The sequence below is a fragment of the Nerophis lumbriciformis genome, linkage group LG06 (genome assembly GCF_033978685.3).
Source record: "Nerophis lumbriciformis linkage group LG06, RoL_Nlum_v2.1, whole genome shotgun sequence".
In the NCBI taxonomy this organism is placed as follows: domain Eukaryota; kingdom Metazoa; phylum Chordata; class Actinopteri; order Syngnathiformes; family Syngnathidae; genus Nerophis; species Nerophis lumbriciformis.
This window is the reverse complement of record NC_084553.2, coordinates 12,634,101-12,655,894: the sequence shown is the minus strand read 5'-3', so window position 1 is coordinate 12,655,894 and position 21,794 is coordinate 12,634,101. Positions and strand designations below refer to the sequence as shown.

At 37.9% G+C, this 21,794-nt stretch overlaps 1 protein-coding gene across 1 annotated transcript in view; it reads right to left on the bottom strand.

Moving 5' to 3' along the window:
• LOC133608473 (CD81 antigen-like) overlaps nt 1-11,885 on the bottom strand; it is a 59,145-nt gene extending 47,260 nt beyond the window's left edge. The window contains exon 1 of the mRNA XM_061963719.2: nt 11,667-11,885. Coding sequence (XP_061819703.1) covers nt 11,667-11,732 — 66 coding nt within the window. The 5' untranslated portion in view covers nt 11,733-11,885. The remainder of the gene's footprint in view (nt 1-11,666) is intronic.
• Between the last annotated feature and the right edge of the window lie 9,909 nt (nt 11,886-21,794).

The window sequence follows — 21,794 nt, the reverse complement described above, 5'->3', positions numbered from 1 at the left end:
GGTGGGTGGGGTTGGGGGAGGGGGGGTGGGGGTTGAGCTGGGGGGTGGGGGTAGGGGGCAGCTGGGGGTGTATATTGTAGCGTCCCGGAAGAGTTAGTGCTGCAAGGGGTTCTGGGTATTTCTTCTGTTGTGTTACGGTGCGGATGTTCTCCCGAAATGTGTTTGTCATTCTTGTTTGGTGTGGGTTCACAGTGTGGCGCATATTTGCAACAGTGTTAAAGTTGTTTATACGGCCACCCTCAGTGTGACCTGTATGGCTGTTGATCAAGTATGCCTTGCATTCACTTGTGTGTGTGAAAAGCCGTAGATATTATGTGATTGGGCCGGCACGCAAAGGCAGTGCCTTTAAGGTTTATTGGCGCTCTGTACTTCTCCTTACGTCCGCGTACCACTCCGTACTGCGCCGTTTTTAAAAAGTCAGAAATTTTACTTTTTGAAACAGATACCGATAATTTCCGATATTACATCTTAAAGCATTTATCGGCAATCCGATATTATCGGACATCTCTAGAAAATAATTGAGAAACCACTTATATAAGCTATTGTTCATGTTTCCGCATTATTATTATCAATAACGGCGATTACTTGACACAATCATTGCATGCCAGTTAAGAGTGTCTTGCCTTCACAGTTAATACAGTTGGACCCTGGAACAGATTAGTTCTATTTATTCATTTATATTTTCCTATGGGGAAAAACATTTCCTATAATTCAAGTCAAAAGGTTGAACAGCCTCCTGGAAGGGATAGTGTTTAATATTAGAGTCCCAGTGTATGTTATTGGGGGTATTACAGGGTTTCCCCTACATGTAATTGATTGTGGCGCACCGCCACGACAAAATAAAAGCCGCTACACCTTAAAAATTAGGATTTTTTTTTAAACGTTAGAACAAATTTAAGTAATATATTGTATGTTGGCCTGGGCTGATAACAAATGTTGCTCGACGATGTATTGTTTATTGCCGATAAACGATATTAACCAGCTGCCACTCCAGCAGTGCCATTTCTACATACTGCTACAAAAGTAAGAGTAAAACAACAACAAATAATTAACCAAAAATATATATTGCACACACGATTGCACCGTGCATAGACAAGCACCCAAACAGAAACACCATTTCAACAGCCATATACACTGTGGTGGCGTTTGCGGTGTTCCACGCCATCGTTTGCTGGGGTGGGGGGAGCACGGCCAAAGACAGGAGCAGACCCAACAAAGCAAATAAGAGAGCCGACTCCACCCTCGGCCACCCACTAACTCTCGGCCAGTGTCCAGTCTGCATACCATACCACAATAATAATGCTAACCGTGATCATTTCGGTCACAATAACTTTATTTAGCCATTTTGTTTATTATTTGAGGGTCCCCCAGCCCCTCCTTAACAGAAACAGAACCTATTTTATTGATTTTGGTTGTGATTTTTTCTCTCCAAGTACAATAATTTGCTTACATCATTTTTATTTAACTTGGTATTTAAAAGTTTACATTACATGTTAAAAATTCTATGTTAAAATATACCAGAAATACAAGCTAAGTGCATTTTAAAAGGGTATACTTGCATTATTTTCATGTATTATCATTACATCAGTGGTTAATTTGGTCTCCAAAAAAAGGCAATTATATACTTAATAGGCAATAATTTGTAGGTCAATATATTGTCGAGCAAAATGTGTTGTGGGCCCAGGCCTAGGAAACTGGACTGCCGAAAAAGGATGTAATGATGCACGTGATTGTCTGGAGTGAGAGGCAGCATGTCTGCAATGTGGACATACTTTAATACATACGAGATATACTGTATCTCTGGACAGCTATTAAAAATGTGCAAAGTGCAAATACTAAGAGGCTTTTAAAAGGAGAGAAAATGCAGCTGAAGCAGCAGCACGATGCAAGTGTGACTCAGGCTCCCTGCAGTGACAGAAGTAAAGAGTAAAGTAAAGTCTACAATAACACCAGAAAAAAATGCTAGATTTGTTGCTAGTCTTTTAAGGAAAAGTCACTAAAAGGATTAGGGAAGTCTCAACATTGTCAACAAAGTTGTACAATAACCAGTACAAATGGAAAAATAGAGCAAAACAATATAAGGAAAATATGTGCGAATATTAATTAATAATGATTAAATATTAATTATTTCAGCTTCAAAAAGAAACTGAAAACTTACCTATTAACCACCTATATTTAATGCCTCATGTGGGGTAGACTACTGTTGGGTTTTGCATGGTTGAATGAATGTATGAATGTATGTGTATGCTTGCTTTAGTGCTATTATCTTGTGTTAATCATATAGCGTTGTTTTTTTGGGGGGGGGGTTTTCTGGATCGGTTCGCAGCCGAGTGTGAAGCGACTGGGATGAGAATCAGCACCTCCAAGTCCGAGTCCATGGTTCTCGCCCGGAAAAGGGTGGAGTGCCATCTCCGGGTTGGGGAGGAGACCCTGCCCCAAGTGGAGGAGTTCAAGTACCTCGGAGTCTTGTTCACGAGTGAGGGAAGAGTGGATCGTGAGATCGACAAGCGGATCGGTGTGGCATCTTCAGTAATGCGGACGCTGTATCGATCCGTTGTGGTGAAGAAGGAGCTGAGCCGGAAGGCAAAGCTCTCAATTTACCGGTCGATCTACGTTCCCATCCTCACCTATGGTCATGAGCTTTGGGTTATGACCGAAAGGACAAGATCACGGGTACAAGCGGCCGAAATGAGTTTCCTCCGCCGGGTGGCGGGGCTCTCCCTTAGAGATAGGGTGAGAAGCTCTGCCATCCGCGGGTAGCTCAAAGTAAAGCCGCTGCTCCTCCACATCGAGAGGAGCCAGATGAGGTGGTTCGGGCATCTGGTCAGGATGCCACCCGATCGCCTCCCTCGGGAGGTGTTTAGGGCACGTCCGACCGGTAGGAGGCCACGGGGAAGACCCAGGACACGTTGGGAAGACTATGTCTCCCGGCTGGCCTGGGAACGCCTCGGGATCCCCCGGGAAGAGCTGGACGAAGTGGCTGGGGAGAGGGAAGTCTGGGCTTCCCTGCTTAGGCTGCTGCCCCCGCGACCCGACCTCGGATAAGCGGAAGAAGATGGATGGATGGTTTTGTTTTGTTTTTTGTTGTTGTGCTTGCTACCATGTTTCATCATTCCATGTATATACTGTCCTCTGGACCCCCTGTCAAAAGCTTCTTCTAGCTTATTTGGGGGACCCTTTCACGTACCATCTTACATCTTTAAATGATGATATTTCACTACTATTGTAATTGTTATATGGTATTGTGAATAAACTTGAACTAATAGATTTGTTTTTAAAATGTTTTTAAGCCTTTTTAAAAGAACATTTATTCATCAGTATGAAATGTATATGATGATGTCATATTAACCACACCTCTAGCCACGCCCCTAATGCCACAAGTATATTTGCAATCTGGGGAAAACCCTGTATTACTATGTGCAAGCTGTGTGTGTGTGTGTGTGTGTGTGTGATATAGTCATTTGCGCTCTTCCTGTGGTACAAAAGTGACCAATGAGAGCTTCCTGCAGGACTAATAAAAAACATTAATATGGTCATTCCATCGCCAGAATAGTTCCTACTAGCAGCCTTGAATCCAAAAAGTACTGTAATGTGCCGCAACGAGACATGTGAAGCCTGAAGACAAGGAATATTAGTAGTATTTATACTTTACCATGTTATTATATTTATGTATGCACCTATTATGGCTTCAAACCAAGCAGATTATGTTTTTTATATTTTAATCTGGGCACTTTGAAGGCGTACTAATGTAGTAAATATTATTTAACAAGCTGCTTTGTGTCAGCCGAGATCGAGAGTGGAATGTTATTAAAGTGTTTGGGATTGGTTCTCTCGCACTGAGGCTTGTTATCTGTGTGAGATATAACACACACACACATAGAAACACACACTTTTGTAACAGGAACAACTGCAATGACGAGTGAAGCACTCAAACACAGTAAAGAGATATTGACCACTGATGTGCAGTAAAAGCCTCAACAACTCCCAAAAGAAATGAAAGAGCATCCCTGGGGCGGTTTTGAGGGCGCGTCCGAATTGTAGGAGGAGACAAGGAAGACCCAGGACTCACTGTAGAGACTATGTCTCCCAGCTGGCCTTGGGGACGCCTCGGGAAGAGTTGGACGAAGTTGCCGGGGAGAGGGAAGGCTGGGCTTCTCGGCTTAGGCTGCTGCCCCCGCGACCCGTCTTCGGATAAGCGGAAGTAGATGGATGGTTTGTACGCAAAACCCAAGTCTCAGTTTTATATAGATCATGTTAAAATGTGCATTAGTTACAGTGCTACTCGCGTTAATTTTCATTGGAGCTTCAATGCTACCAAAAGACAGTTAACAGGCATTTGAGACGACTTTTGAACTGGAACTAAATTGTTTTGCAAAAAATGTCAACGATACATTTCTTGCTTACCATTTGTGTTTTTATTTTATATAAATCCATTTTTTTTATTACCATCACCATTGCAAAACTCCTCATTGGCTCCGTACACACTGCAAAGTAGGATGTCCATTTTTTACTTAGTCGTTCACATTTGGAAACACGTGGTGTCTAACGCAAACTGACCCGGAGACATGAGTGGTGTAACATCGACGTGAGTTCCTAAGACATTTTTGCCTGCTTTCTGCTCGTTCCTTAGACGCATCCTCGCTCATCTATGCAGACTGGACACTGGCCAAGAGTTGGTGGGCGGCCGAGGGTGGCGTCGGCTATCTTGGTTGCTTTATTGGGTCTGCTCCTGTCCCTGGCCATGCTCCCTCCCACCCCAGCAGACGATGGCGTGGAACACCGCAGAGGGCACCACAGTGTATATGCTTTTTTTGTTGTTGTCTTTGTTTTACTTTTGTAGCTGTATGTAGAAATGGCTGGTTGCATCAGCTCTGCTCTTTTTAATATCATTTGTGTTCTTTGATGTTTCTCCTTATACACATATGCTTATGTGTGCTATAGTTATGAGTTTTTTACCCCCTTGGCCTCAGTCTGGACCACCTCTCCAGGGGCCCAGGTTTAGACGGAATTTTTTTTTCTCATCCCCCCAGCGTTTACCTGTTTCTCACCTTTTGGTAAGGGGCGCCGGAAGTTGGCAGACCCGTCAGCGATCCTGTTCTGTCTCCCTGTATTGTATGTCTGATCTTGAATGGGATTGTGCTAAAAATCTTAATTTCCCGTCGGAGATTAATAAAGTGATTCTGATTGTCAACTATTCCTTTTGACGCTTGTCGCTTTTGGGTGACGTACTGGTCGCATGAACGCGGCCTGATCGTTCAGACTGCAGTCACATCGCATACATGTCTGTTTTTTAAATCCACATATGAAAGAGCCCTGAGTCGGATTTGACATATTCCGAATTGCAGCGTTCACATTGACATTAAAAAACGTATGGGCCCAAATTTTTTTGGAATTGGCCTGCACTGTGAACAAAACCTTAGTCTGATTCTACTTCAAAGAAACGTCCAATAGCCTATCTGCTGTTTTTGTAATAGGAAATCCCGGAAGGACAAAATAATCCATCTCGTCAAAAACATGGCACACTCACTCACGGCACAATACATTCATGCATGGAATCAAGAAATGTCAAAAGAAAAAAAGTTACAATAAATTTGACTATAAGCCGCTACCTTTTTTTCCTGCGCTTTGAACCCTGCGGCTTATAAAACGGTTTTATGGATTTTTCGCTGCTGGCGGCCATAATGTTTTTTGTGTTCAATGGTTTTCATGAAACCCAAGCAGAAAGACTCCAATGGGGTGTTATTGTTCGTGCTATTGCGCCATTTTTTGGACGAGCTTGCTCACTGCAGGTGTTGAAAATGTACTTCCCGCTTCAATGCCTTGAACCGGACGTATAATCGTCCATAGCGTTTCCGCTCGAGAGGATTTTTCATTCATCACTCCAAGCAATGTTTGTACGTTTTACAACATAACTAAAACAATTGATACTTACTAAACCAGTGATGTCAAAGTCAAGGCCCGCGGGCCGGATCCCCGGGATGATATTTGATTAGTATTAGAACCGGCTCGCAGGCCACAGCCGCCTGCTTTGAAGTAAGTTTTTTTTTGTCTGTGAGCTCGTTGAAAAATGTCTGTGGCTGGGTATTGGTTCAATGGGTTGTGTACAATCATTTTAATATGTTTTAATAAACACTGAATCTTGGCTTGTAGCAAATTAGTTTTTTTGGCCCTCTGATGTATTTGACTTTGACACCCCTTGTACTAAACCGTCCCTTGTGTGATGTCTGTAGGAGTGCATATTTGTACGCGCTATCGTAATACCATTGGCGAATATGCTAACGCATTTACGAGTGTGTGTTTGAATTATTAACTTACGGCATTCTTTTTGTATTGTTTCAGTTTAACAAATTCCTCAGTCAATTCACTAAAACGTCACCGTCTGTACATCTGTTTAGCTCAGGGGTCCCCAAACCTTTTGACTCGGGGGCCGCATTGGGTTAAAAAAATTTGGCCTGGGTCGGGCTATATATATATATATATATATATATTTTTTTTTTTCAATTTAAAGTGCGATGATGTCACGTGGGAAAATGCATTTTTAGACAATATGATTTGCCTGAGCTGCTAGAAGACACAAAGAGTAACAAGCGGTAGAAAATGGATTACAAAGGACAGATTTTTAAAAATAATAATTAAAAAAAAATATATATACCATATTTTTCGGACTATAAGTCACAGTTTTTTGTTCCATAGATTGGCCGGGGGTGCGACTTATACTCAGGAGCGAATTATGTGTGAAATTACCATTACCGTAAAATATCAAATAATATTATTTAGCTCATTCACGTAAGAGACTAGACGTATAAGATTTCATGGGATTTAGCGATTAGGAGTGACAGATTGTTTGGTAAACGTATAGCATGTTCTATATGTTATAGTTATTTGAATGACTCTTACCATAATATGTTATGTTAACATACCAGGCACGTTCTCAGTTGGTTATTTATGCCTCATATAACGTACACTTATTCAGCCTGTTGTTCACTATTCTTTATTTATTTTAAATTGCCTTTCAAATGTCTATTCTTGGTGTTGGGTTTTATCAAATACATTTCCCCAAAAAATCCGACTTATACTCCAGCGCGACTTATATATGTTTTTTCCTTCTTTATTATGCATTTTCGGCCGGTGCGACTTATACTCCGAAAAATACGGTGTATATATATATATATATATTTTTTTATTTTTTTTATAACTTGGGCCGTAGTTTGAGGACCCCTGGTTTAGGTGATTGGAAACCTAGCTTCTGCTTTGGAAACAATTTAAATAATGTAGAAAAGCATTTACAAAATCTTGCTCTGTATACAACTGTTTTCACAACGTATATATATCTGCAGCTTATAGTCCGGTGCGGCCAATATATTTTCTTATAAAATTTACTGGGTCCGGAAACTGGCTGTCGAGGCCTGTTGGAAAAGAAAAATTGCGTGTTGCTGTCAGTCGAGAGCACAATTGTGTTCCTAGTTTCGTTTCTGCCAAAACAAAAGCGTCGAGTCAGTGTGTCCTGCCGCCTCAGAGCGGAAAACGACGTTCCATCCCTCGTGTTTTCACAAATTGTCCACACCGAGTTATTAGTCCTCTTTAATCACATGCTATTAATCATTTAAGCTCTTGCAGTGGCCTCGGGAGGAGTGACGTCACGGCGCGGCCACAGCCCCTGCAGCTGATGATGGAAGAGTGTGGAAAGAACGGCTCACAGCCAGTGACTCAGTGGATGCAAAAGTTGGGAATATCCCCGACCGGTGCCCATAATGACTGAACCATAACGTATTTACTCGCCACACTGCGTGGGCTCTACACGACGGCATCAACACAAATATAACAACAACGTAAATCACAACTGGAGGCGGCAACCACGAGGCGAGTTAAACGTTCACATCCTCAAAATTTTCCACCAGACCTCAACCAACACACACACACCACACACATTCTTGTATTTGTTTCCTTCTTGAGACCTCCGAATAATGCCTACCTCTTTAAGACCACCCTTTCTAGATATATAAAGATTTGTATTTACAACATTACCAATATATGCAAACTATGCAAATATAAAAAAGCTTGTTGTGAAAAATGAGTTGGAATTTCACAAGAAAAAGGTCACAATTTCACAAGAAAAACTTAGAATTTTGGCAGTATTATGATAAAAGTCATAATTTTACTCAACGCGAGTCAAAATTTTACAAGGAAAACCGAACATTTGTGCAATATAATAACAATAATAATAATTAATAATTATTATGATAAAAGTTGGAATTTTACTCAATAACTGTTGCAATTTTACAAAAAAGCTTAAAATGTTGGCAATTTTATGAAAAGAGTTGTAATTTTACTCGACAAAAGTCACAGTTTTATAAGAAAACTTTAAAATGTTGGCAACATTATAATATCAGTCGGAATTTGACTTGACAATATTATGATAATCGGAATTTGACTTGACAAAATTATGACAAAAGTCATCATTTCACTATTTTACAAAAACAACAAAAAAATTGGCAATATTGTGATAAAAGTCGGAATTTTATATGACAAATGTCACCCTTTCGCATTAAAAAGTAAAAAATGTACATAAAGAAGTAATATTTTACAAGAAAAAATTTCAATATTAGAGAAACAGAAAGAATATGAGAAACTGTTCCCATTATTATTAGGAAAAAGTCGACACATTGCGAGAAAAAGACTGCTTTTAGTAAAAAAAAATGCTTTTGAATTTTTTGTTTGTAATTGGTTTTTAATCTTCATTATTTACTTAAAGTTATTACAGTATGTCTCTATAAACATATTTACTTATTTTTTTGTATTAATTTTGGCCTAAGGGGGCACATATCAATTTCTTACACACACTTGTTATTACATACGTTGGCCACATGGGGAGCACTTCAAATTTTTGCAATATAATAATAATGACAACAATAATAATAATAATTAATAATTATTATTATTATTATGATAAAAGTTGGAATTTTACTCAATAACTGTTGCAATTTTACAAAAAAAGCTTAAAATGTTGGCAATTTTATGAAAAGAGTCGTAATTTTACTCGACAAAAGTCACAGTTTTATAAGAAAACTTTAAAATTTTGGCAACATTATAATATTAATCGGAATTTGACTTGACAAAATTATGACAAAAGTCATCATTTCACTATTTTACAAAAACAACAAAAAAATTGGCAATATTGTGATAAAAGTCGGAATTTAATATGACAAATGTCACCATTTTGCATCAAAAAGTAATAATTTTACATAAAGAAGTAATATTTTACAAGAAAATATTGCAATATTAGAGAAACAGAAAGAATATGAGAAACTGTTCCCAATTTTATTAGGAAAAAGTCGACACATTGTGAGAAAAAAACTGCTTTTAGTAAAAAAAAAATGCTTTTGAATTTTTTGTTTGTAATTGGTTTTTAATCTTCATTATTTACTTCAAGTTATTACAGTATGTCTCTATAAACATATTTACTTATTTTTTTAAATTAATTTTGGCCTAAGAGGGCGCATTTCAACTTCTTACACACACTTGTTATTTCATATGTTGACCAGAGGGGGAGCACTTTTAAAACAGACACAGTCAATTTGAAAAATCCCTCCTTTTTGGGACCACATTAATTTTGATAGATGTCACCACCAGGGGTGCAAACGAGACATTCTCTATTAGATGCAATGGTTTTCCGTATTGGGACCACGATTTCGGTTCTAACTTTTCACCAGTTCTCATATGGACGGTACTTTTCCTTGTTGATGTCTCAAGAAGGAAAGAAATACAAGAACACACACACACACACACACACACACACACACACACACACACACATGCACGCTCACACACACACGGCATTGACTCATCAAATGGAAACCACCAAGAGTCGTCCATTCCAACATAGACACACACACAGAAAGGAAGTCATCCTTACATTTTACTTGTTTGGACCTAGGATGTAATGATACTGAAATATCGATAACGCCCATACCAGAGCTTTATGCTCCAACACCAATCCTCAAATCAAAATATTGATACTTTTGAGATATCATCAACAGGAACACAGGATTTCAAAGTAACTAAATCACTGGGACTTTGTTTGGAAAGAAACATGAATGGTGGGAACTACTTTTTCTTCCGCCTTGGTAGGTGCGCAAAACGACTGGCAATTCAAATAAGTCACTGAGTATTATAAAACAGTTACCCTTTTATGACGGGCTATTTGGAGACAAGTGATAGAGTGGAACCAAAATAAGAAAAAAAATAAAGCCATTTGTTTCGTGTTGTGATTTTCTATCGTTTGAAGATGATTCCGCAAGAGCAGCAAACACTTGAAAGACACTACTTTTTAAGCTGTGAAGACTATTTATGGAACTTGTGTGAGCCTATGGCCTTACATTTTGTTTATATATATATATATATAAACAGTAGTTTTCATAGTGATGAAAGTTGAAGACCTGCTCTATGATAAAGCTGCACACTGAATGTATTCTCTTTTAAGTTAAAAGCAGGACATACTCCTGTTGAAAAAAAAAAGTTTATTTTTATTATGTCAAGTTAATCAGGAAATATTTATATTTAAGTGAGGGAAAACAAAAAATGTGCACCTAATTCTTACTATACTTACTGTCACCAAGTTTTTAGCAAATCAATGACTTGCAGTTCAGTAAAACATTTAGAAAATGTTCCTGTACGACATTCTAACTTCAAAATTGCATTTGTATCCCAATATAAGGGTATTTTTTTAAAGCAAATATTATTTATGCAAGCAAATAAAATACACAGTTCTAGAGCGAGATTGATCTGATTTAAAAACAGTGGCTTTGTGGTTGGAGTTTTACGCCCTGGGAGGTTGTGAGTTCAAAACCCCGGCTGAGTCATACCATAGACTACAAAAAATGGGATCCATTGCCTCCCTGCTTGGCACTCAGCATCAAGGGTTGGAATTGGGGGTTAAATCACCAAAAATGATTCCCGAGCGCGGCCACTGCTGCTGCTCACTGCTCCCCTCACCTCCCAGGGGGTGGAACAAGGGAACGGGTCAAATGCAGAGAATAATTTCACCACACCTACTGGTAAAATTACATGTGGTAATTTAACTTAGTTATATGTAAATGCTGCATATTATAAATTAAGGTTTATATTAATTAAAAAAAATTAATTAAAAAAAAAAAAAAATTATAAATGGGCAAGTGTTTATTTTCTGTGTCAATACCATTGCCTCTGGAAGAACAAATAAAAGTGAGTTGAGCTTTAAAAAAAACACACAAAAAAACACTACTTTTTAAATTTTACCAGTATATTTAAAAAAAGTATCGGATATCGCTCTGATTTTTACTCGGTATCGGATCGGAGAGAAAATCAATGGTGTCGCACATCTCTACGATAACAGAAATCCAGCGTCTTTAGTCTTCAAAGAGATTTTATGACGTTAACGAAGATACAATCGCGCCTTTGTGTGACTTTAACTACATAAGCCGAGCGTTCATTTTTACTCCTAGCGGGTTAGTTCGACCCATCGTGTTGTTTTTGTCCGCCATTGATGAGCCCCAACACGCGTCATCCCCCCCGTCTTTTGACGTCCACACTTCTGCATCCAGCAGCCAGCCTTCGTCCAAAAAGAGCAGAACCGAGGCGCTTTTCCAAAAAAACTAAACAAAAAAGGGTAATAAATGGAGGCTGCTTACCCAGAAGATGAAGTTGAAGAAGAAGAGCAGGTACTTGATGAATTTGGTGCAGCCTTCGACTCCCATGGCGGCTTTTTTTTAGCTTCTTTGTAGGCGAGGTGCGTTAACGGGACGGCGGCGAGTAGCGGCTCTGGCAATCTCAATGCTCCAGTCTGAGATGGAGGCAACACCCAAGTGAACACTCAACACCTCCTTCTTCTTCACAGTGGGAGGCGGGGGAGAAACACTCCCGCCAATCCCCGCTGTTTCCGGTCAACCTTTTCACAATAAACTGGTGCTCAATTGCGGCACTTCCGGTGATTGGATAGTATGGAGTGCTGCCAAAAAACTCCAAAAACATCCCCCAAAATGTTTTTATTCCACGCCCAACGATTCCCAAGTACACATTTTGTTTTCTGCTAGTCACAAAATGATTCGCAAGTATATAAAAAAAAATTATGCAAGTAAAAAAAAATACTGGCCAAGTCTGCAAGTACAAAAACGATTTGCAAATATAAAAACGTATTTTCTCCAAATAAAAAAAACGATTCGCAAGTATAACAATTTTTTTTGTGCAAGTAAAAAAAACGATGCACAATTCAAAAAATATTTTTGGCAAGTAAAAAAAAAAACACTGGCCAAGTAAAAAAAAAATGTCTGCAAGTAAAAAAACGATTTGCAAGTATAAAAACAATTTTCTGCAAGTAACAAAACGATTAGCAAGTATATATTTTTTTTCTGCAAGTAAGAAAAACGCAGCACAATTCAAATAATATTTTTTGTAAGTAAAAAAAACATTGGCTAGGTATTAAAAAAATGTCTGCAAGTAAAAAAACGATTAGCAAGTATAAACATTTTTTTTCTGCAAGTATAAAAAACGATGCACAATTCAAAAAATATTTTTTTGCAAGTAAAAAAACAAAACTGGCCAAGTAAAAAAAAAAAGTCTGCAGGTAAAAAAAACTATTTGCAAGTATACAAACACTTTTCTGCAAATAACAAAACGAATCGCAAGTATATATTTTTTTCTGCAAGTAAAAAAACGCTGCACAATTCAAATAATATTTTTTGTATGTAAAAAAAACCCACTGGCTACTAGGTATAAAAACAATTTTCTGCAAGTAACAAAAACTACTGACCAAGTCAAACTAAAAAATTCTGCAAGTACAAAAACGATTTGCAAATATAAAAACATATTTTCTCCAAGCAAAAAAAAGTATTAAAACAAATTTTCTGCGAGTAAAAAAAAAAAGCTGCACAATTCAAACAATATTTTTTGCAAGTAAAAAAAACACTGGCCAAGTAAAAAAAAAAAGTCTGCAAGTAAAAAAAAAAAGATTCACAAGTATAAAAACATTTTTCTGCAAGTAACAAAACGAATCGCAAGTATATATTTTTTTCTGCACGTAAAATAAACGCTGCACAATTCAAATAATATTTTTTGTAAGTAAAAAAAAAAGCACTTGCTAGGTATTAAAAACAATGTCTGCAAGTAAAAAAACGATTTGCAAATATAAAAACATATTTTTTCCAAGCAAAAAAAAGTATTAAAACAATTTTTCTGCAAGTAAAAAGAAAAACCTGCACAATTCAAACAATATTTTTTGCAAGTAAAAAAAACACTGGCCAAGTAAAAAAAATGTCTGCAAGTAAAAAAAAAAACGATTCGCAAGTATAAAAACTATTTTCTGCAAGTGACAAAAAATGCTGCACAACTCAAAAACTATTTTTTTCACGTAAAAAAAACATTGGCGAAGTAAAAAAAAAAAAAGTAAAAAAACGATTCGCAAGTATAAAAACTTTTTTTCTGCAAGTAAAAAAACGCTGCACAATTGAAAAACTATTTTTTACAAGTGAAAAAAAAACTGGCCAAGTTAAAAAAAAATGTCGGCAAGTAAAAAAACGATTTGTAAGTATAAAAACTATTTTCTACAAGTAACAAAAAATATCGGCCAAGTCAAAAAAAAAATTCTACAAGTACAAAAACGATTTGCAAATATACAAACATATTTTCTGCAAGTAAAAAAAACGCTGCACAGTTAAAAAATATATATATTTTACAAGTAAAAAAAACACTGGCCAAGTAAAAAAAAACGATTCGCAAGTATAAAAACTATTTTCTGCAAGTACAATAAATACTGACCAAGTCCCAAAAAAATTCTGCAAGTAGTATTAAAATTTCTGTTACCGATATGTTGATCTTGATCCCAGGATGCAAAGCATGCAGGTAAGAATGAGCAACTAGTGCAGCTAAGGAATGCACATAACAAACAGAGTGCTAATAGGAGTGATTTTAGTGATTTAGTAGGTGTAAAACATTGAATAACATTTTGTGCTGTATGAATCGCTTAATTTTCACTCTCACATTTCAATTTGCGATGTGCAAGTTTAAAAAAAAGTTAAAGTTAAAGTACCAATGATTGTCACACACACTAGGTGTGGTGAGATTATCCTCTGCATTTGACCCATCACCCTCACCCCCTGGGAGGTGAGGGGGCTGTATTCCTTTCTGGGCAGGGTGGGGGCTTTTTTCGTATTCAATAAATTGTCTCTTCCCGTTTGATTTTCAGATCGCTTCTAGATACTGGTATTAGCGCACTGTAAGATTGGTCTCCTAAAGCTTTAGTAAAACTAGATAATATTCCTATTCTGTCTTGATGGTCCTTCTTACTCAACATATATGTCATCTGAAAGAACTTGGGATTGACCAGTGACTTTTATTCCCTGAGAGGAAGACTGGTCAGACGCAACAGTACCAATGAAGAAACCTTGACCATGACCTAATTCAACTGTGGACAAGTCTAATAAAAAGTGAAAAGTCCAAATCCAAAGGGAAGCCATGCTTGACAGTGCCTGCAACTTTTTTTCAAATAACAAAGGAAATCAAAGGATGCAGGGAGCTGCTTTGGTTACACATGTTTTTTATTTGGTAAAAAGGCTTATAAAAAGTTTTATGTACAAAACCCAAAACCAGTTAGGTTGGCACGTTGTGTAAATGGTAAATAAAACAGAATACAATGATTTGCTAATCCTTTTCAACTTATATTCAATTTAATGTACTGCAAAGACAAGATACTAAACGTTCGAACTGGTAAACTTTGTTATTTTTTGCAAATATTAGCTCATTTGGAATTTGATGCCTGCAACATGTTTCAAAAAAGCTGGCACAAGTGGCAAAAAAGACTGAGAAAGTTGAGGAATGCTCATCAAACACTTATTTGTAACATCCCACAGGTGAACAGGCTAAATGAGAACAGGTGGGTGCCATGATTGGGTACAAAAGCAGCTTCCATGAAATGCTCAGTTATTCACAAACAAGGAGGGGGCGAGGGTCACTATTTTGTAATCAAATGTGTGAGCAAATTGTCGAACAGTTTAAGAACAACATTTCTCAATGAACTATTGCAAGGAATTCAGAGGTTTCACCATCTACGGTCCGTAATATCATCAAAAGGTCCAGAGAATCTGGAGAAATCACTGCACGTAAGCAGCAAGGCTGAAAACCAACATTGAATGCCCGTGACCTTCGATCCCTCAGGCGGTACTGCATTAAAAACTGACATCAGTGTGTAAAGGATATCACCACATGTGCTCCGGAACACTTCAGAAAACCACTGTCAGTAACTACAGTTTGTCGCTACATCTGTAAGTGAAAGTGAAAACTCTACTTTGCAAAACGAAAGCCATTTATCAACAACACCCAGAAACACCGCTTCGCTGGGCCCGAGCTCAAAGTGGAAAAGTGTTCTGTGGTCTGACGAGTCCACATTTCAAATTGTTTTTGGAAACTGTGGCCGTCGTGTCCGCCGGAACAAAGAGGAAAAGAACCATCGGGATTGTTCTAGGCGCAAAGTTGAAAAGCCAGCATCTGTGATGGTATGGGGGTGTATTAGTGCCCAAGACATGGGTAACTTACACACCTGTGAAGGCGCCATTAATGCTGAAAGGTACATACAGGTTTTGGAGCAACATATATATAGATAGATAGTATGTTGCCATCCAAGCAACGTTATCATGGACTTATCATGCAGGTACTAGACTGGCCTGCCTGTAGTCCAGACCTGTATCCGATTGTAAATGTGTGGCACATTATGAAGCCTAAAATACCACAACGGAGAACCCGGACTGCTGAACAACTTAAGCTGTACATCAAACAAGAATGGGAAAGAATTCCACCTGAAAAGCTTCAAAAATGTGTCTCCTCAGTTCCCAAACGTTTACTGAGTGTTGTTAAAAGGAAAGGCCATGTAACATAGTGGTAAAAATGTCCCTGTGCCCACTTTTTTGCAATGTGTTGCTGCCATTAAACTCTAAGTTAATGATTATTTGCAAAAACAAAAAAAGTTTCTCAGTGTGAACATTAAATATCTTGTCTTTGCAGTCTATTCAATTGAATATAGGTTGAAAAGGATTTGCAAATCATTGTATTCTGTTTTTATTTACCATTTACACAACGTGCCAACTTCACTGCTTTTGGGTTTTGTACAACACGTTTTTTATAATTAGTACCAACATTTCTCTTACCAATATGTTGATCTTGACCCCCAGGGTGCAGAGACAGTAGAAGGCATGCAGGTAAGAATGTGTTTAATAAACAACTAGTGCAGCTAAGGAATGCACATAAAAAAAGAGAGAGTGCTACGGGGAAGTGCACAAAAGGGAAAACCATGAAGCATGGCCTTAGAGGTGCAAAGCACAAAGACCTACCAACGATCCATCGAATGGGGCTGGCATATAAAGCATCCAGAGTGCCAATCAGGGACAGGTGAGGAAGCCAGCACTCAGACTGGAGAATAACTGGCAAAAGTAGAAAAACAGAAAGTGGAACTTAAAATAAGAGTGATGGAAAGGAAACAAATACAGGTGCCTTTTTGTGCCATTTCCTCTATTTTAAAATTTTTTTGGTTTCATTTTATCACAAAATGAAACCCGATGCACCTGTTTTACCGCCTTTGGTGTTTCATTTGGAGTTCTAACAAACTTAATACCTCTATAACAGGAGGGTCCAGATTTTTTCCACTGAGGGCCTCTCGATAAAAGATGAACGCATGCAAGGGCCATTTTGATATTTCTCACCATCCAAACCATTACAACATACGGTCTAAGCCTGGGCCCCTGGAGAGGGGGGGGGGGGGGGGGGGGGGGGGGGGTCCAGACCGAGGCCAAGGGAAAAAACAACTCATAGCCATAGCACACATCCCTCTTACATGTGTGTAAGAGGGAAACATCAAAGAATACAAAGGACATTAAAGACATTAAAAGAGCAGAGCTGATGCAACCAGACACGTCTACATACAGCTATGAATAAAAGTAAAAAGGAAACATATACACTGTGGTGGTCTCTGCGCTGTTCCACGCCATCGTCTGCTGGGGTGGAGGGAGCATGGCCAGAGACAGGAGCAGACCCAACAAAGCAACCAAGAGAGCCGACCTCACTCTTGGCTGCCCACCAACTCTCGGCCAGTGTCCAGTCCGCATGGATGGCCGACACATGCTGATTGAGGAGGAAATTTGGTATATATATATATATATATATATATATATATATATATATATATATATATATATATACACATAATATAAATTAATTCACAATACCCACTAAAATTCTCGGGGTTTCAAAAGGGCCCCACTCGTAGAAGTGTTAAATGTCATATGTTACTTAATTTAAAACCTTTTTTTTTACTTTTAATGCTTAAATCGCCAGATCAACTTCAGATCCCGCCATCGATTATACGTTTTTTTGTTTGTTTATTTTATGCCTTTTTTGTCATTGAAAACTTAGTTTTTTCCATGGCAAACACAAAGTATGCGCTATTTTCCCCCAAAAATATTTCAAAGTGTATTTGGAGCCCGCTTTAGGTCAATAATTCATAACATTGATTTGGATTCATTATAATTTTTTGAGCAATGACAGTTTTAAAGAAGAAGAAAAAACAGCCTGCTTGGCAGATTTGTGTTATTTGAGTCAACATTGCAAATAATTCTCATTACATTTCAGCTGTATTGTCATTTATTCCACTTTTAATGTTTGTTTTTTTTTCTCTGTCAAATGAGTTTTATAGAATTATATTTATAAAGCGCTTTTCTCTAAAGCAGATGAGGCCAACCCAAAACGTTGAAAGAGCCACATTGGACCAAAAATACAAAAAACAATCTGTCCAGAGTCGCAAAAATGAAAAGCCTTTTATAAGTGTTATAATGAAGACAACACATGATGTAAGTGTCTATATGTCAGGTTCAAACACTGATGACATCTATTAAACAAGACAAGAAGCAAGGAATTAAACAGAGACAGAACTCAATTTGGCTCAATGAGGAGAAACGCGTACACCTGTACCCTTGTACAGTGTTTTGATTGATTGATTGAAACTTTTATTAGTAGATTGTACAGTTCAGTACATATTCCGTACAATTGACCACTAAAAGGTAACACCCCAATAAGTTTTTCAACTTGTTTAAATCGGGGTCCACGTAAATCAATTCATGGTACAAATATGTACTATCAGCATACTACAGTCATCACATGTGTGCGACGCCGAAGTAAACAACAATGGAGGGCGGAGAGAGAAGCGCGTTTTCGAGTTGGAAATCCAGTCATTATTTGGAGTTACAGAAGTTGGTCAGGCAGTATGCTGTGGAGGAAATGCTACCCTTAAGCACAGTTGACTCGCCCTGGTTTCGTGCCATAATAAACAAGATCCTCGCTACGATCAAGGCGGACTTGCCTCACAGAACATGTGATGTTTGGTTTAGGGTCGATTGATTGATTGATTGAAACTTTTATTAGTAGATTGCACAGTTCAGTACATATTCCGTACAAGTGACCACTAAATGGTAACACCCAAATAAGTTTTTCATGTTGTTTAAATCAGGGTCCACGTACTCAATTCATGGTTCCACGCTCTGACGAAAGATTGTACGCCTCCTCTTTTATTTGGACCTTCCCTGATTACATGGCAACAGCTGTTTCTAAAGGGACGGGGGTTGTAAACAGCCATCGCCTTTGATTACAAAACAGTTAAAAGAAAAGGTCGGTTCAAAGAAAAGCTCGTAAAAGAGTTCAAAGAACAGGTTGTAAAACAGTTCAAAGAACAGGTGCTTGGAGCTTGGGCAGGTCCTGCTTTCTCTCCGCTTTGTAGTTCTCTGCTCAAGACAAAATCTTTCTGTGGATTACAATACATCAAAGAAACACAACACCTTCATGTTGCTTCCCATCCTAGTTTTACAAGCCTACAGCTTTTGTCTTCTCGCCGGGAACTCATGGCATCACAAAGTTTTGTGATAACTTAGATACAATTATTCTGACACAATATTAGCTATATTAGCCGATTATCAAAATGACTATGTGTCGCAGGCGAAGCAAATCTTCGATGACAGAAATGTTGAAATGTAATATTTATTAGAAACCATTAGTAAATCAGAGGCTACTCAGAGGGTGAGATAACTCCTGGAAATTACTGGCTTTTAATGGCCAAAGGTATAGATGTGTGTGTTCGAGTTTAAGGAAACGGCAGGCTGTCTTTTTCTAATGGATTTATTACAATATTTGCAAGCTGGGTAACGTTTGCTGTGGTCTGGAACAACATGGCACACAAACAACTATCAGAAATGCAGCCAATTTTACATACAGATAATGTGTCGTGAGACATGCGAATATAAATTAAATACACAGAGTACATAAGTAAAGGAAATTAAATGAGTACAAATATACCTAAAAATGAGGCATAATGATGCAATATGTACGTACAGCTAGCCTAAATAGCATGTTAGCATCGATTAGCTTGCAGTCACGGATTGACCAGCAAATCAATAAAAATCAACAAAGCTCACCTTTATGCCTTCACGCACAGCACAAAACATTTGGTGGACAAAATGAGACAAAGAAGGAGTGGCATAAAACACGTCCTTCTGTGGCAGCATCGGAGAAAGTTGTACATGTAAACAAACCACGATGAGTTCAAGGATGGCTGAAATCAGTAGGACAAAACGGCACTTGCCAAATACTCTCATCAGTGAAGCGTGCATAACATAAACAGTGGGATTTTCTAACAATTAGGAAGGTTAGTGTCCTGTTTGTTCTCCTACAGAAAATATATTAAAACAAAAAATACACATTATACCTTATACCAAAACTTTTGTTTTGAAATGAGACCAACTTGGAAGTCATCCAGCATTACTGAACACATCTAGTTCATAGGTTACACTGTACAAATGTTGCAACCCTCCAGTCAGTGAAAATGTGCTGTAAATGATAACAGCGATAAGGAAACCTACTTTGATAAGTTCAACAGCTCGTGCACTGGACAACATGATAGCTTTGTACCACAAATCAGCTCCCAAAACAAACAACTGCATTTCTTTTTTAGCCATGTTGGCTAACTTCGGTGCTGGGAAAAGACCACAGCGAGCCACAGGAATGTAAAACATGACACCAAATGAAGAAAAAGTAGAAAAAAAGGCGGAGGAGGATGCTTGCACAATCTAAAAATACAGTTACAAGAAAAAAAAAAACATTAAAAAATTGATTACAAGAGCAAACAGGTGGGATGTAAAGAGAACATTTGAAATGTTGACTTTAACAACACAAAGTTGCCATATAGGCTTTTTTCCCCTTTAAAACAGTCATTTATCAAAAGTAGAGATGTCCGATAATATCGGCCTGTCAATATTATCGGCCGATAAATGCGTTAAAATGCAATATCGGAAATGATCGGTATTGGATTTTTATTATCGGTATCGTTTTTTTGGGGTTTTTTTTTAATAGTTTTTTTAAAATTAAATCATACTTGCCAACCCTCCCGAATTTTCCAGGAGACTCCCGAAATTCAGCGCCTCTCACGAAAACCTCCCGGGACAAATATTCTCCCGAAAATCTCCCGATTTTCAGCCGGAGCTGGAGGGGACGTCCAGCTCCATGCGGACCTGAATGAGGACAGCCTTTTTTCACGACGGGAGGACAACAGGATGACAAGAACTAAATCATCCAGACTAGAGATAAATTGTATTATTATGTTTATCTTACCTAAAAATAAATATATTTCTTATTTAAAAAAAAAAAAAAAAAACGAAATACATTTTTACTATATTTTGCTAAAAACATCAAAATTAATTGTATTTTTATTTGTATTTTTTCTGACTCCTTATTACATCCAGCCATAGAATTATACATTAAAATAAACATATTTGAAATAATTAATTTTAAATTATCATATTTCATTTAAAATGACCATATTTAATTATTAAAATAATTGCTTGTTTATCAACAACTTTAGCATTTTATTCATTACATTTTGAAGCTCTCAGAAGCCAAGTTATGTTATATTCCTTAAGATTTATTTATGCAAGTTTGAAGTATCAATTGTCTAAACACAGTTTTGTTTGCATATTTTCAGGATGTAGATATATATATATATATATGTATGAAATACTTGACTTGGTGAATTCTAGCTGTCAATATACTCCTCCCCTCTTAACCACGCCCCCAACCACGCCCCGCCCCACCCCTGACCACGCCCCCCGACCCCCATCTCCCGAAATCGGAGGTCTCAAGGTTGGCAAGTATGTATTAAATCAACATAAAAAACACAAGATACACTTACAATTAGTGCACCAACCCAAAAAACCTTCCTCCCCCATGTACACTCATTCACACTCATTCACACAAAAGGGTTGTTTCTTTCTGTTATTAATATTCTGGTTCCTACATTATATATCAATATATATCAATACAGTCTGCAAGGGATACAGTCCGTAAGCACACATGATTGTGCGTGCTGCTGGTCCACTAATAGTACTAACCTTTAAAGGGGAACATTATCACAATTTCAGAAGGGTTAAAACCATTAAAAATCAGTTCCCAGTGGCTTATTTTATTTTTCGAAGTTTTTTTCAAAATTTTACCCATCACGCAATATCCCTAAAAAAAGCTTCAAAGTGCCTGATTTTAACCATCGTTATATACACCCGTCCATTTTCCTGTGACGTCACATAGTGATGCCAACTCAAACAAACAAAGAACAGCAAGCTATAGCGACATTAGCTCGGATTCAGACTCGGATTTCAGCGGCTTAAGCGATTCAACAGATTACGCATGTATTGAAACGGATGGTTGTAGTGTGGAGGCAGGTAGCGAAAACGAAATTGAAG